Raw genomic sequence first — 15801 nt, 5'->3', positions numbered from 1 at the left:
AGAGCTTTTCCCACCATTTTTCATAAACATTCAACTTACCAGAACTGGACTGATGACTAGCTCCGCCCGGCTTTTGTCCCGCATGGGCTTGAAGTTGGCACGATCCTCCAGGATGGAGCTGTCCTTCCAGTGCGACGGCTGTTCGCTATTCTTTCCCCGTGTGTCGTAGCTGAAACAAAGACAGAGACAAAAAAACACGAAAGCCAATTTTAATAATCAATTCTCATTCGTGCGACAATTCGGCGAACACTTGAACTTGACAGTCAACAATTCAGCAAAATGGATTGGATCACTTTGTTCGGTTGGCTTTGTCATTTTCATTTCCCTCTCGAACGCCACCCAACACGCCACATCGGAAGCTCCGCATACATATATCAAAAAAGGCCTATAATTTTATTCCGGTCCGGGCTCTTTGGTACGACATTTGATTCCCTCTCGTACATTTCTCGTTTTATTCTTCCACCACCATCGTGTCTTTGATATTTCATTTTATTTGCTGACATGTTTGCTTGCTGGCTTCCTCGGATGTGGGTCGTCACACACACACACACACACACATGGCTCCTTCTTCGCCCCGAGCCCGCATCACACATGTCGACCGATGCATATTCGAATCCTTATAGTCCCACATTTTGGCCGAATGAGATTTTATTCTTGTTTATTCAAAGCAGGAAGAAAATCAAAATCACATACATGGATAACCGTTGGATGCTATTGAGCGAGAGCTGGGATGGCAGAGAATGGGAAACACCGAAGGAATCTCATATCAAAATTCCTTCGGTCGGTCTTCACTTTAAGATAATTCTTCAACTTCTATAAAAGAGAAGAAAAAATCGGCTTGGAACATAATATTCAAAAGGAAACTGTCTTGAATCACAAGTGAATGTGAAATGTTTGATGTGATTCCGTACGACATTAGCATATTTCTACATTCTTCGTTTTCGCAAAATAGTGGGAACTGGATAGAATGCCAATTTTAAATGGCCTTTAAGTGCCTGGATATATGTTTCCACAACTGCTGAATTGTGGGTGAAGGGGCTTGTGGATTATGGCTTCGTAATTTATAATTACATCAAGATGATAATAATCATTTTTATCATCATATCATTTACTGCGTGAAATGCATATAAAGGTTTTTACATTAGGTTAAATTGTGTAGTACGATTTTTTAAACTGTGTATTTAAAATATTATTTTTCCTAAATAGTTCAATAATTCCCCAACAACTTTGTCGTGCATAATATTTTCATCAGTCATCTTGATTTCGAGTTACGATTTTTGAAAAAAAGTTGAATGTTTCTGCATATGCCCTCATAAAAAAAATCAGTCGTTATTAAAATTGGTCATATGTTAATGAAAATTGGGATTTTGAGTAGTTGCCAGTTGTACAAGCTTTCAAAAAAAATCGAAAAGTGTCGGGTCAGCTACTGGCTGATTTGGCGTGGAATTCTCTTTCTGCACTGGCACAAGCGTATTTTTGGTTTCAATAATTAAAATACATCTAAGGTGTTTTACTCTGCTCTGTTGAATATTGAAAAACAATGAATTGCCTTTGTATGGCGGTTGTGGTCGATATTTTGTAAAGTATTGTTTAAATAATTAAATATTTATGCTCATTGATGGCATCCAAACATTTAGTTTCGCACTAAAAAATCGTTTGTTGGTTTCTTTTAGTTCAATTTATTTGTGAGCTACAGGATGTTAAAAATGGGAGTTAACTAAGATCAAATTTGACCAATTTTACAGTTTTCCCTTTTCTATCCCATTTGTTTATTTGTTTAGGATCATTAGCATTTTAGCTGTAACAGAGCCGGGCTTTAATAGTATACATGTTACATGTTTCTTTTTCTTGAATGGCACTAACGTTCCTAGAGGAACTTTGCCGTCTGAACGTAGTATTACTTACATCATTCTTATTAGTACTTAGTTGAGATTTCTATGCCAAATAACACGTCTTGAATGCATTCTGTGTGATAAACTTTAGAATACGCGTGACTACAGTGCAAGACAGAGGAGATTTCTTTCATGAAAAAATCCCCCGATCAGAATGGGAATCGAACCCGAACCTCCGGCATGTTAGGTTTGACGCTAAACACTCAGTCACGGGAGCACCGTGATGTTACATGTTTATGGTTTCTATAAATTGTAAATTACACAGTAGCCATTTGGGCATAAGAGTATTCCTTTCTTTCTTCCATTGTTCTGCTAACCGGACAGCGGAGACAGTTGATATGATCATTGTTGTGTTATTATTTTATTAGCACCACAGCCCGATGTTTTTTTTTGTTGCAAGCAAAGCTTCCCCAATAGCAGAGCTTGCAAGATGATTGTTGCGTGGCAATCATAATGATGATGATAATAGTCCCGCCTCCTTCCCCTACATAGGTTTGAGCAAGACGAGTTATCTAAACGATAATTTATTTTTCTCAGCATTGAAATAAGGTTAACAATAGAAAACGAACTGATTTTATTTACAGACATAAATTCGTATATAGTATTGCAATGTCAAAAACAACCCAAGCCGATACCCAGTCGTGTCCGCCACAGGACAGATACGGTCCCGACAAGGTTCTTGCAGCCAATTGGTCCACCAAAGCAAAAGTCCAACCGCCAGCCTTGTTCATGATATACATAATAGAGACGAATACAAATTGAAAACAAAAAATGTAACATAAATCAAAAATTGTTCTAAATTGTATAAACAATATAATCCGTTTAAAAAAACTTCGTCAATATTAAAAGCAAAAAAAAAATATTAAAAACAAAAAAAAAGACAAGAAAACTGTTCACATTAAGATCCGTATAAAACGTTGTCAGTCAAAAATATTTTCCAAAAAAAATTTAAAAAAATTAACTTTAGGCTGTTAGGAAAACACAGCCTTAACGTGTGAACTACAGTTTCTGTTAAATTCCGCTTAAATTCCGTTGTTGCACGTTTAATATGTGTTGGCATCGAGTTGAAAACATTTAGGGGTAGTGGGGGCAAATTGGTCATGGGGGGCAAAGTGGTCACCTGCTTGTTTGGTAGTATATTTATTGACTATAGATGCCGTATTGATAGTCACCTTATGTTTGAAGAATTTAATGACTTTTGAGTCACTCTGTACTTCAGTAGAGCTCTCGCATGTCAAAATACAAATGAAAAAAGAAATTACTCTCTCGATAGCCATTTGGCCGTAGTTCTGTGCGCATGGTATCTAAGAAATTTCTCATGAAATTTAGATTATTCAATCTGATATGTTGGACAAATCATCAGTTTGGACGACTGTTCACATATTCTAAGAGAGGTGAACAGATATTTTGTTTAATCTCACCGATTAATTAGCATACAAATTATTTTCATGTTTGGGGGCAAAGTGGTGAATAACAACTTACAATGCTCTGTTTACTAAAGCTGATATACCTCATCACATTCTGCTCTTGAAGAAGATCCTTTTTTGGTTTTGACCCTGGATAAATATGCCACTCCAACTAAACCAAGCCTCATTATGCGGAACGTTATGTGTTTCTTACTACGTTTTTGTATGCAAGAGAAAATTAAAATTGAGACTCTAGGTGAACAGACCAAGCTTATTTCATACATGTACCTACTGTAACAAATATAATTTGAACAAATTTGGACGAAAAAAACGCATAAATCTCTCCCATTTTGCTTGATATATGTGAGTGACCACTTTGTCCCGACTAGGTGACCACTTTACCTCCAAGCAAAAAAAAAGTTCGATTTTTCACCTTTTATCTAATGATGAAAAGTGTACTATTTTGAATTTTTATAGTGAAAGCCGTTTGCTATCTTGAAGAATAATAAGTTGAACTATAATATTTTTCGAAAAACGGGATTTACACATACATCGGTATGTGGGCGCTGGAAATGGGCATATTCCTTAGGGTGACCACTTTGCCCCCACTTCCCCTACTCCTTTAAAATATAGAGAATTTTGTGAAGCACATGTTAAGAAAAGTGGTGTTCTTATTTCATTCGCGTTTCTAGTATTATATCTATGAAAGTCACTTACTCTTTCAACTCGATCACACCAAAATCGAGGCAGCAAACCGTTAACTACTTTAAAAATGAACACCATAGTTAAATGAGCTATTCTTTGCTTTGCGTCCAACATCAAATACGAAAAAGTGAACCTGTTGCATTGTAAAATCAAACGCATTATTCTATTCTGCAAGCGCTGTAATCTCGATAATTGTGTTTCATTGGCCAAAACCAAATGGAAGAACAAAAGTCCAGATGAGGAGAGATGATTGATTTGTATAGCTGTATTTTACTGCAAATAGTTAAATCGTTTCTTAGTCGACACAAGATTCCATACTTCTTGGCAATTTTCTTGATGATATTGTCAATGTGAGTATTGAACTTAAGTTTATCATCAATAATCACGCCAATATATTTCAATGGTCAATGGTCTCATCATCAATTACAGTAGAGACGTTTTCATTTATTTGATCTCGCGTGATTATCATATATTTAGTTTTACTTATGTTCAATTTTAATTGCTTATACTTCAACCATCTACTTAAAGAACGCAAATCGCCATTCAAGTGTAAAACGACCTAATATACATTTTTAGCTGCAATGAAAAACACAGTATCATCATCAAAAAGATTAATATCGCAATATCGTAAAACTCGTCGCATGTCATTGATGTACATAATAAAAAAATGGGCCCTAATACACTTCCCTGAGGTACTCCAAGATTATTCCCTACGGGACTGGAAATTGTATCATTAAAAATAGTCCGTTGAGTTCTGTCACCCAAATAGCTTTCAAACCATTTATATGCAGTACTCGTAATTCCAAAACGCTTAATCGTGTTCAACAACAAGGGCATAGAAATTATCTCGAAAGCGCGTTTTAGATCCAAGAAAACAGCAACAATCGTGTCTTTATCTTCTAGTTTTTCGTTCCCTTTTGCTAACACCAAGTTCAATGCGGTTTCACAGGAATGGCCTTCCCAATATCCGGATTGTTCTGGTATTAGCAAAGAATAACGATTCAAATATTCCAACAGCTGGCCTTTAACAACAAGTTCCAAGATTTTCTCTGCATGCTATAACAACACAAAGATGGTCAATTGAGGGCCCCTAGTTTTGAACACATGATCGATCGCTTAGTAAACGAACGCGTAACCAATAGGGCTACAAAGACCCCTAATTTTTCTTTGATATATGCGAAAACTAGCTGACCCGGCAAACGTTGTTCTGCCATATAGTTTATTTCTATAAAATTGTGGTTGATTAAAATAACGAATATATTTCAAGAGAGTTTGTATGTTATCGTTCTGATCTGAAAATTTTTTTTTCTGCGAAACATGCATATGCGTACCTCTTATTTTCTAATTTTACATTTTTATTTTAAATATCCTTGTTTTATATATAAAGATATGCATAGTCAATTTTTTCGAATTTTTCTAATCATCTCAAATATTTTCCAAAACACTTCATCATTCTAATTTGATATTTATGATATATAAACGACGCTGATCTGATCAGCCGTTCTCCTGTGATGATATTTTACATGTACGTGGGAAAATCCTTATTTTATATATAAAGGTGCGATCCAGGCGATTGAAATTGTGAATCGCTTATATGATATCGATACCGTAACAGCTAAGCATGCGTAATTTTGGTTTCTTCGATCCCGTTTAGGTTATTTTGAAATGCCCCATGATCAAGCCGGCCAATTGTTAAAAATTCCGACCGATATCTAAGCACTGTTTCTAATTGCTCAGTAACTAAACTTTGCTCAAAAGATCATTTAGAACCACTAGAATAAGTTTGGATTCAAAAAAAAAGCTCGATGTATGGGTGGTTGCCGGGGAGATAGCGGATAGAAATATCATGGATCAGATCTTCATTTGCGAAACGCTGCTGATGCATTAAAACATGACCCATTACTAGGATGGAAAATGACAGTCAGGTATTGCTGTGTTGAGCGTCAATGATCGTGAAGGAAAACCTGCAACAGATGAAGAAAATTAATTGGATCAAGATCCATGTCAGTCTCGATAGGAATTTGGCAAATGTGTGGGAGTGACTCAACAAGCCATATCATAGCATCAAAAGGCAAAGGGATCTATTCAGAAATAATTTCAAAATAAAACCCTTCAAAACTTGAACAGTTTGAGTTTGGGGCAAATTTTGTAATGGTAACTGATTAGATCACAAAACTTGTGTTAAAGGAAAAAACTAACACATAAAAATTGCATGCCAAACCGATATAGAGGTTCGCAGATCTGATAAAAGTGATAATTTCGTGCCTTATCGCAAAATATTAGACCAGTATTTTCTTATTATATCATTAGGGCGACCAAAAATTATTCTTTTCACTTTATTCTAGAAATTACTTTTTTCTAAAATTCATATCTTTTAAAATTTTGAACCGTTTCGGATGATCAATATATCAAATTGAAGCCAATAAGATAGTCTTCTTCGAAAAAATGTTACAAATTTGAAATTGTATTCTAGTCGCATAGATCTAGTCTAGTCGCACAGGAATATTGAACGAAGACTGAAAACATTTTAACTAAGATTTTCGTGAAAAGTGGTAATTTTGTTCTTTATCGCAAAAAATTACATCCGTATTTTTCAAATTTTATCATTACGGTGATCATTTTCATTTTAGGATGGTCCGAAAAATATTTTTTTTTCACTTTTATCTAGTTTGATTTGATTTTAAAATGTCGATCATTTGAATCAGTCTAGTAGTTGGAAAGTTATTATATTTTTAAAAAGGTAATTTTTGGAAAAAGTGGAAAGAAATGATGTTTCGGACCACCCTAGGAATCAAAATTATCACTTTTCACCAAAATTTGAGAACCACTAGATCGGTTTGGTATGGAATGGCTGAAAAATCATAACACAAAGTTGACTGCATTCTTTTTCATGCGATTTTTTTCGTGATTTTATTCTACCTTGAAATTACGCGATAGTTTTTACTCGATTCTCTCGAAAATGTTTTCACGTAATTTTCTTGAAATAACGTGATTTGGCTCTGCCTAATCATTCTGCGAGATCGTGTGCGAGTGTGATAATTCATAAGTCTGATAGTCCTTACTCTTTATAATTCACATACCCACAAACAAACGGTATGGGTCTTTCATTCCAAGAACATGCTTGTACTTTCTACTCTCAGCGCACTTTGCTTCGAAGCGTACCTTTGATTTACTTTACACCCAAAATTAATTTTTAGCACATGTTTTGGCATCCCGATCTTTCACATTAAGGGGGTACATCATAAAAATTATGTTATTTTTCCCCTTTTTTCCAACGAGAAAATAAATTACTATCATTAATCTGATATCACAGTTTTAGTAGGTATAAATTACTTAACAAACAAGCGAAATTGGTGTCAATTGGACTGTCCTCTGAATATCCGCAACCGATTTGTTGAACCCTTGCAGTCAAAACCTTGTAAACTGGTGGGAGTTTTACAAGTTTTTCTAGTGGATCGATTTCAACCAGTGATTTTTTACATAATCTTGGATATATTTCCTGTTATCGTACGTAGGATTTAAAAAAATGCGTTTCTGCCTCGAAAATGGAGACAAAAACATTCACCAAAATTTTTTTTCAAAATATATGAAAAACCTACGAACGATGACAGGAAATTTGATGGAGAATCTGGAAAAAAAATCATTGAAATCGGATGGAACCATTCCGGAGGTAGAACTCCCACCAGATTGCAAAACTAAATTTCGAGAAAATCGCGTTTTATATTTTGGATCCACGCTTCTTACGCAAATACTTGGGTCCACTAATTGGCTTGTAACTTTTGAGCGGAGCATCGGACAAACCTGGGACAAAAACTACTTCGCAATATGACCATGTTCGGTCGTGTTGTGTGGCACGTGGTGCCGTCCTGCTGAAACCACATGTCATCCGTATCCATATCTTCAATTTGTGGCAAAAAAAAATCGGTTAACATGCGGCCATAGCGCTCACCATTCACAGTTACCGTCTTGCCGTCCTCATTTTCAAAGAAATACGACCCGATGACTCCACCAGACCATAATGCGCACCAAACAGTGGCTTTTGGCGGATGCAATGGCCTCTCAACAATCACGTGTGTATTTTCTGAGCCCCATATACGGAAATTTTGGGTGTTCACATAGCCACCGAGCTCGGGTGCCTCATCGCTGAAGAAAATTTGATGCGAAAAATCAGCATTTTGCTGTTGTTGTTCGTTCACCCAATCGACGTATGCCCGACGCATTCCAATTTGGAAATTCCGCCGTCGGTCACCACGCTCTAATTTTTGTACCAGTTGGACTTTATATGGATGTAGGTGCAAGTTCAAATCCAAAATTCGCCACAATGATGTGTTTGAAAGCCCAATTGCTGAGCACGCCGTGGAATCGAAACATTCGGGTCATCCTCCACACTGGCAGCAACAGCAGCAATATTTTCGGCCGAACGCACATTACGATGATGCACAGGTTACACAATATCCGCTACGGATCCAGTTTGTTCGAATTTACGCACTACATTAGCGATTGTGTGCTCTGTAGGCCGTCCATGACGACCAAAATCCGTCCGTAATGCTCGAAAAACATTTGCCGGTTTTCCATCATTTTTATAGTATAATTTAATAAAATTAACACGTTGTGCGATGCTAAAACGATCCATATTGTAAAATGGCAGACATTCAACTAACGATATGACGCTTTGGTTGACAGCTATGTCAAACGGTTGTCAGCGCAGGGCTGTATACTTTCGGAAGCCCGAAATGGAAAACCCTGTATATGCTATAGCAATATGAGATCAATATGAGCGAGCGAAACAAGAGATACATTAGAAATGAACACGCATCAAAGATTTTCGCATAGTTTGCCAAATACACGGCCATACAGACAAAGAAAGATATATATTCTCGTTTATGCTCTTCTTTTCACTCTTAGGAAACTTATTCCAACTTTATTTTAAAATGAGGTGTAATGTTATTACGCATTTATGCAAAAGTATATACGAGGGCGGTCCGATAAGTATTAAGGCTCATCGCCCGATGGTGTCAGTATCGTAAAAGAGATTACTTATCGTGTAGTATATTCTCGTAAACGGCTGTCAAAATTTTAGCCGAACCGGACCCGTTGTTTTGTTTTAACCGTGTGTGGAAGCGGGCGTGTCCGCGGATTTTAGAAAAATGGAAAAAATTGAAATTCCGCCGTCGCCACGGCCGAATTGGTCGAATTGTACTACGAACTGCTGCCTCACTTTGCAGACTTCGAGAAAACGTATTTTTCAGATGGATTAAAGAAGTTGAAGCATCGCTGGGTCAAGTTTATCGAGCTAAGAAATAGAAATTGAGAAATAAATCGTTACTTTTCCAAATTTTTTTTTTGTAGGCTAAGTACTTATCGGACTGCCCCCGTATATGGATAGCGTTGTCGTGTAAAACAGCCTTGCATTATAGCCGGTCATGGTTCGATCCCCGTTGACATCATTTGGACTTTTTTTTGGGTACAATCCCAATAGAGATGAAACAATAACAAAGGAAAGAGATGTCTGCTCCCATACATACAAACAATTTAAAGCTTTTTAAACAGATACTATTATTTGCTCATTTGACCCTTCAGCACACGAAGAAACATTCTCTCTACCGAAGATGAAATGTTTTCTGCCAACGCTAGCCTGGGTGTAGGCTTCGACGATCAAAAATGATTTTTTTGCCCTTTTTTAAATGGATGAAAAAAAATCGAATAATTTTCCGGATCGGGAATGAGAAACGGCTGAACGTATCAAAATGAAATTTTGTAGTTTTGAAATGCTGTATATTTCAACTCCAGGTGTTTTTTCATAACAAAGTTGCAGCCTTTTACAAATTCCCTAATAAGTTTTATGAAGCACCTTGCTCCTTTATTTTTTTTTTGAGCGAGATAGAATTAACCACCATGGCGGCCGTTCGACAAAAGTATTCTATTAAATTGCCAATGGATAGTGAATGAAACATAATGTTGTGAATCACCTCCATTGTCTGTTAATAATGATATCGACGTTAAAGATATCAATACACAGAGTTAAAACAACTAATATTTTTAAGAAAGAACCTCATTAAATCTCATTCTTTAAGGAGATATTCTAGTGTGGACACACGAATTTCTGACGTGTTTTCGAGCTCTGAACAAATATAACAAATCATATTTTTACTATTCATTTTTCCATTATTTGTTTCGATATCGTTATTATGTTTCGTATGTACCTCGGACAGGTCAAACTTTTTTTTTCAACAATATGAAAGCAGTTTGAAAATAAAATATGCTTTTGAGCACGTTTTAAAAATAGTACTGAGAAATAATATTGTTTTTTATTGATTCATGCGACAAAGAGGTGTATAAAGATTTTTTCAAATCGAAATTGGAATAAGTTGGTTCAGTAGAACTTGAGATATCGTGTAGTCAGCTTAAAAAAAATAGTTTCGAGAAAAACGCGTTTAAAGTTTGTGTCAAGGGCGTACTAGACACCGCATCACTAAAATGGCTATAACTAGGTTAATAATGTGGTTTTCGAAATGTCCTATCCAGGGTATATCCTCAAGTATTCAAACATCAGAAATAAGAAGAAAAAAAAATCGATTCGTTTAAAAAAAAAATAAATAAAATAAATAGAAAAAGCTGAAATTAGAAAAAATGGAATAAAGCTGGACGAATAGATTTTTTTTTATTTTTTCTCAATTTTCTCTGTTCTCCGTTTGTGATCTTACATTTTAACATTATACCTTTGTTTGACATTTTGTGTAATTCTAAATAATCCTGACTGTTGCATGTCTACATAATTTTTGGAATCTAGAATTCCTCGCACAAATTTTGTTCCTGTTCTATTTCTTAGTTTTATTTTGTTTAAATTGTATCCTGAAAACAATTGTTTAACGGTTGCTAAGGAATGCGGCAGAATCAGAAATGTTGGAATATTTATTTTTTCTGAATGTTGGAAAAGCAAAATTATTGGCATTCCTTTTGACATGACAATAGTTGGATCAATTATCGTCATGTTGGTGGTCAAAGGTTCATTGAAATTAAATAGTTTTAGAACATGATTGTAAAGTGCAATATAAAAAAAACTTATCGAACCGGGCTTGAATTCAGCTACGGCGACATACATACGGATAAATATATATTAATCAACATTCCAGTTGCGACACCTACATAAACATTATCTTAACTGACATAATTTTCCTGAGTTCGCTCGTTGTTCAGATTGGTTATATTTTTCATATAGTCTGGCTTCAAAAAAGTTATTCAAAAGTGTCATGAATAAACTTGAAATGCTCGAATGTAAAGTAAATAGTTCCGGACTTTCGCTTTAAAATAATTTGTTTGTGTGGATGGGAGCAGACATCTTTTTCTTTCAGACTGAACGTCAGCTTGGGATTGTACCAAAAAAAAAGTCCAACGATCCCAACGGGATCGAACCAAGACCGGCTGGAGTGCACGGCTGTATTACACGACCACGACTTCTTTTTGAAGACATTTGACTTACTGTGAAGACATTTGATTTTGTGAAGACATTATGAAACATGTGAAAAAAATTCAGTATGATAGCTTACGTGGGTTTTTGAGAGATTTTTGGATAGCACTAACGTTCCCAGTGAAACTTTTGCTTTCTTAACGTAGGTATTACTTGCGTCAGTTTTATTAGTAATACCATGTTGAGATTTATATGCCGGATAACACGCCTTAAATGTATTATGGAGCGGAAAACTCTAAAATACGCGTGATCACAGTGCATGTCTGAAAAAATTTCTTCGACTAAAAATTCCCGGCCAGAACGGGAATCGAACCCGAACCCCTGGCATGATGATGTGGAACGCTAACCACTCCGCCACGGATTTTTGATTCCGCGTGGCGAGTGACATGAGATGACTCAAGTCACGGTATTCCTGCAGGCGAATTGCGTGACTATAGATTGTCACTTAGGTGAGATTTGAAGTCGTGACCTCATATGTTATCGACTCGGGTATGAAATGAGGGGCTTAGAATGAAAGGGGTGTAAGTGATTTGATCGATTTCTCTACATCGATTCTCTCTTTTGGTCATAACTTAGCTGCAAATACATTCCCAGCTATATTTGACAATGTGGAAGATAGGTCAGAACCTCATCTATCGGATTCTATAGCAATCTTAAATTGGAACGTTTTTGCAAATGAGTTATTAACTGAATAAAAAGTTGATGAAGATAAATCGATCAAGTCACTTACACCCCTTGCATTCTAAGCCCCTCAAATAGGAGCTGAAAAGTAAGGTGGCTTCCACAATAAAGAGAGAGAATTTGCTATCTCACGTCATTCGCCGCGCGGAATAAATGGGATTATGAAATCCATGAAATTCTAACTATTGGCCGAACTATTGGTCAGTGTCATTCGCTTGTTTTTTTCATCAGTGCACAATGGTCCAGGAGATGTATTTAAATGGAAATTAGCATTTAGAGCTCGACAGTTATTCTCTAGACAAAAACTGTCTTCGACAAAGTTGTTACATACGATAGAGCGCTCATTTTTATGTTATCAAACATAGGGTGACCACACTTGTCGACGAAATAAAAAAATCTAACTTTCTTATCTTCATAGATAGTCATAGTTCATAGAGAACTGTTGGCGCTTACCCAATTAGTCCTACGTTGTGTTTTTTCTTTTACAGCTCACTCCGTAGCAGCACTGCAGAGCTGCAATCCATCACCGTCAATGTCACAAAAAAGCTGACCATAGTCACTCAATTCCTCTCACGGCACGTGAGTTCCAAATATTTAGTAGTGATACTCACTCTCTTGTTTCTGACACCTAACCAAATGACGGTTGGTTTCAATGCCTCTCATTGCCGATCGCTCTGTTTACAACTTTACGTTACGAGAGCGGTGGTTGTGGCGTATTTTTTTTTTTTTTTTTATCCAAAATATATATATTTATTAAGGCTCATATGGCGTCAACCTGACGGGGCCGGGAGTTCAATATTTCGACAATGTTTGCCCTATAACTATGTTAGTAATATGTAACCGATTACTCGCGGTTGGCTCGAGGTTAGTATTACAAGTGTTTTCGTAATTGTGATGTTGCTGTCTTCAATCATCTGTACCTGTGCCCGACACGGGATACTTCCTATTGGGATGCAGCTGACCATTAATCAGCAACGCCCCCCTAGTCTGTACCCCATATCTAGCGTGGTGCGTCTTCTCGAGGAATCCAGGATAGAAGGGTCACTAGCCGGCGCAATCATCAGCTCGTGTAGAGTTGTCATGAGCGGTACAACCTTTGGCTTTTGTTGAATCATCAGTGGATTGCACAACCTTTGGCCCGTGTATCTGTAAAGAGTGTGTGTATGTATTGCCGCGACTAAGTAAAAGTTTATAGATCGAATAGGAGGGATACGAAACAGGGACACAACGAAGGAAAAATCATTAAACGTTGACATCGGCGTTCCTGAGGAACAGGTATAGATGAAGCAGAAGATCAGGATCACGGCTACCTAAGATATCCCGGACGGGGATATCCGATTGTCTGCCTTTTGCTCTCAGTGCTCTAGAGAGCTGAGAGCGAGCAGCATGGAACCGGATACACGACCAGACAATATGCTCGATGTCGTGGTAGCCATCGCCACAATCACAAAGATTGTTTGCTGCGAGCCCAATTCGATAGAGATGCGCGTTTAGGTTGTAGTGATTGGACATAAGCCGAGATATCACGCGAATGAAATCACGACCGACATTCAATCCCTTAAACCAAGCTTTCGTCGAAACCTTAGGGATAATCGTGTGTAACCAACGACCGAACTCATCTTCACTCCACATGCGCTGCCAACTAACGAGTGTGTCCTGACGAGGAATGTGAAAAAATTCGTTATAAGTAATTTGCCTTTCAAAAAGTGTGCCTTCTGAAGCGCCCACCTTAGCTAGCGAGTCCGCTTTCTCATTCCCCGGAATCGAGCAATGAGAGGGAACCCATGCTAAGGTAATCTTGAATAATTTTTCGACCAAAACACTCAATAGATGTCTTATTCTTGTTAGGAAATAAGATGAGCGTTTATCAACTTTCATTGAGCGGATTGCCTCTATTGAGCTGAGACTGTCTGAAAAAATAAAATAGTGGTCGATGGGCAATGTTTCAATGATCCCTAATGCGTAATATATCGCACCCAGTTCAGCGACATACACGGAACAAGGATCTTTGAGTTTGAAAGAGGCACTGGAATTTTCATTGAAGATGCCGAAGCCAGTGGACCCGTTTATGCATGAACCGTCAGTAAAGAACATTTTATCAGATCTAACTTTCCCATATTCTGCCGAAAATATCTCCGGAATGTAATCGGAGCGTAGATGATCTGGGATTCCATGGATCTTTTGTCGCATGGACAGATCAAAATTGACAGAGGAATTGCAAAAGTATGGGAAGCAAACTTGGTTGGAGATGCCCGGTGAAGGGTGCACTTCATGGGTAAGGTACTCATGGTATAGAGACATAAAACTTGACTGAGGAGTCAGTTGGAGTAGATTTTCGAAATTATCAATCACCAATGGATTCATGATCTTGCAACGGATGAGAAATCTGTAGGATAATTCTGTGAACCGAAGAGTAAGCGGGGGTACTCCTGCCAAAACTTCGAGACTCATCGTATGTGTCGAATGCAAACACCCCATGGCTATACGCAAGCAACGATATTGTATTCTCTCCAGCTTGAGAATATGAATCCTGGCAGCTGATCGGAAGCAAAAATTGCCATATTCTAACACTGATAATATCGTTGTTTTGTATAACTGAATGAGGTCTCCTGGATGGGCACCCCACCATGTTCCGGTTATTGTTTGGAGAAAATTGATTCTTTGCTGGCATTTCTGTTTCAAATACGCAATGTGTATTCCCCAGGTACATTTAGAGTCAAAATATACTCCAAGGTATTTGAAAAACATCGAGTGCTTGATCGTTTTGCCGGATAGGTGAAGCTGGAATTGGGCGGGTTCGTGCTTCCTAGAAAAAAGGACCATTTCAGTTTTCTCCGTAGAGAATTCGATACCCAGCTTGAGAGCCCACGTGAACAGGTTGTTCAGGGTATCTTGCAAGGAATTTTGCAGAACGGCGGGATTAGTACCCGTGATGGAAATAACTCCATCGTCTGCAAGTTGTCTCAACGTGCAATCTCTAGTTAGACAATCATCTATATCATTGACGTAAAAACTGTACAAGAGGGGGCTTAGGCAGGAGCCTTGTGGGAGGCCCATAAAACTGTAACGAGAAGATTTCAAGCTGCCATGATTGAAAAACATGTGCTTTTCTGAGAGTAAATTGTACAGGAAATTATTCAGAATTGGTGAAAGTCCACGATTATGAAGTTTCTCTGAGAGAATTTCCATGGAAACTGAATCAAAACTGGTTGTGGCGTATGATGGTAGTAGAAATGTGAGTGATCAGACAGTTCCAATCATTTTTGACAAGCGCGACGGTTGTTTAGATTAAGAAGGTGGAGTTAACAGGTGGCTCATAATTTACACTATTTAGAAAAGTCGTATGAGGAATGGCAAGACGAAAGGTTTGGATTTGTTTATGTTATTACTTACGTTGGTATGGTTACATTTGATTTCGTCGAAGGTATTTGAAGCAGTATAATAAATAAACAGTTGTCGTTGAAAATAGTAACCTAGTAACCTTTATGCATATGCTTCCGCCAGCTGGCTCGGCTAATGTGATATGATTTATTCAGGGAATGCTTTGATCGTGGTACCGACATGGTGCATAATTTGCAGCTTTGTTTTTTGTGCTGGTTCATAACGGCAATCAACTGTGCCGACGAAACTGTAGCCAATGTTTAGTGTT

The 15801-nt window shown here is 37.4% G+C and overlaps 1 protein-coding gene across 3 annotated transcripts in view; it reads right to left on the bottom strand.

Moving 5' to 3' along the window:
• The window catches only part of LOC129774902 (hemicentin-1), a 723141-nt gene that overhangs the window by 382667 nt on the left and 324673 nt on the right, over positions 1 to 15801 (bottom strand). For all 3 annotated transcript variants that reach the window (XR_008742804.1, XM_055778958.1, XM_055778959.1), the window contains exon 4: positions 40 to 169. Coding sequence is in view for 2 of the 3 variants with exons in the window: in XM_055778958.1 (XP_055634933.1) it covers positions 40 to 169 (130 nt within the window). In the remaining variant the exon portion in view is untranslated. The remainder of the gene's footprint in view (positions 1 to 39; positions 170 to 15801) is intronic.

The sequence above is a fragment of the Toxorhynchites rutilus genome, chromosome 3 (assembly GCF_029784135.1).
Source record: "Toxorhynchites rutilus septentrionalis strain SRP chromosome 3, ASM2978413v1, whole genome shotgun sequence".
Classification (NCBI taxonomy): Eukaryota; Metazoa; Arthropoda; class Insecta; order Diptera; family Culicidae; genus Toxorhynchites; species Toxorhynchites rutilus.
This window is presented reverse-complemented; position numbering and strand designations above follow the sequence as displayed.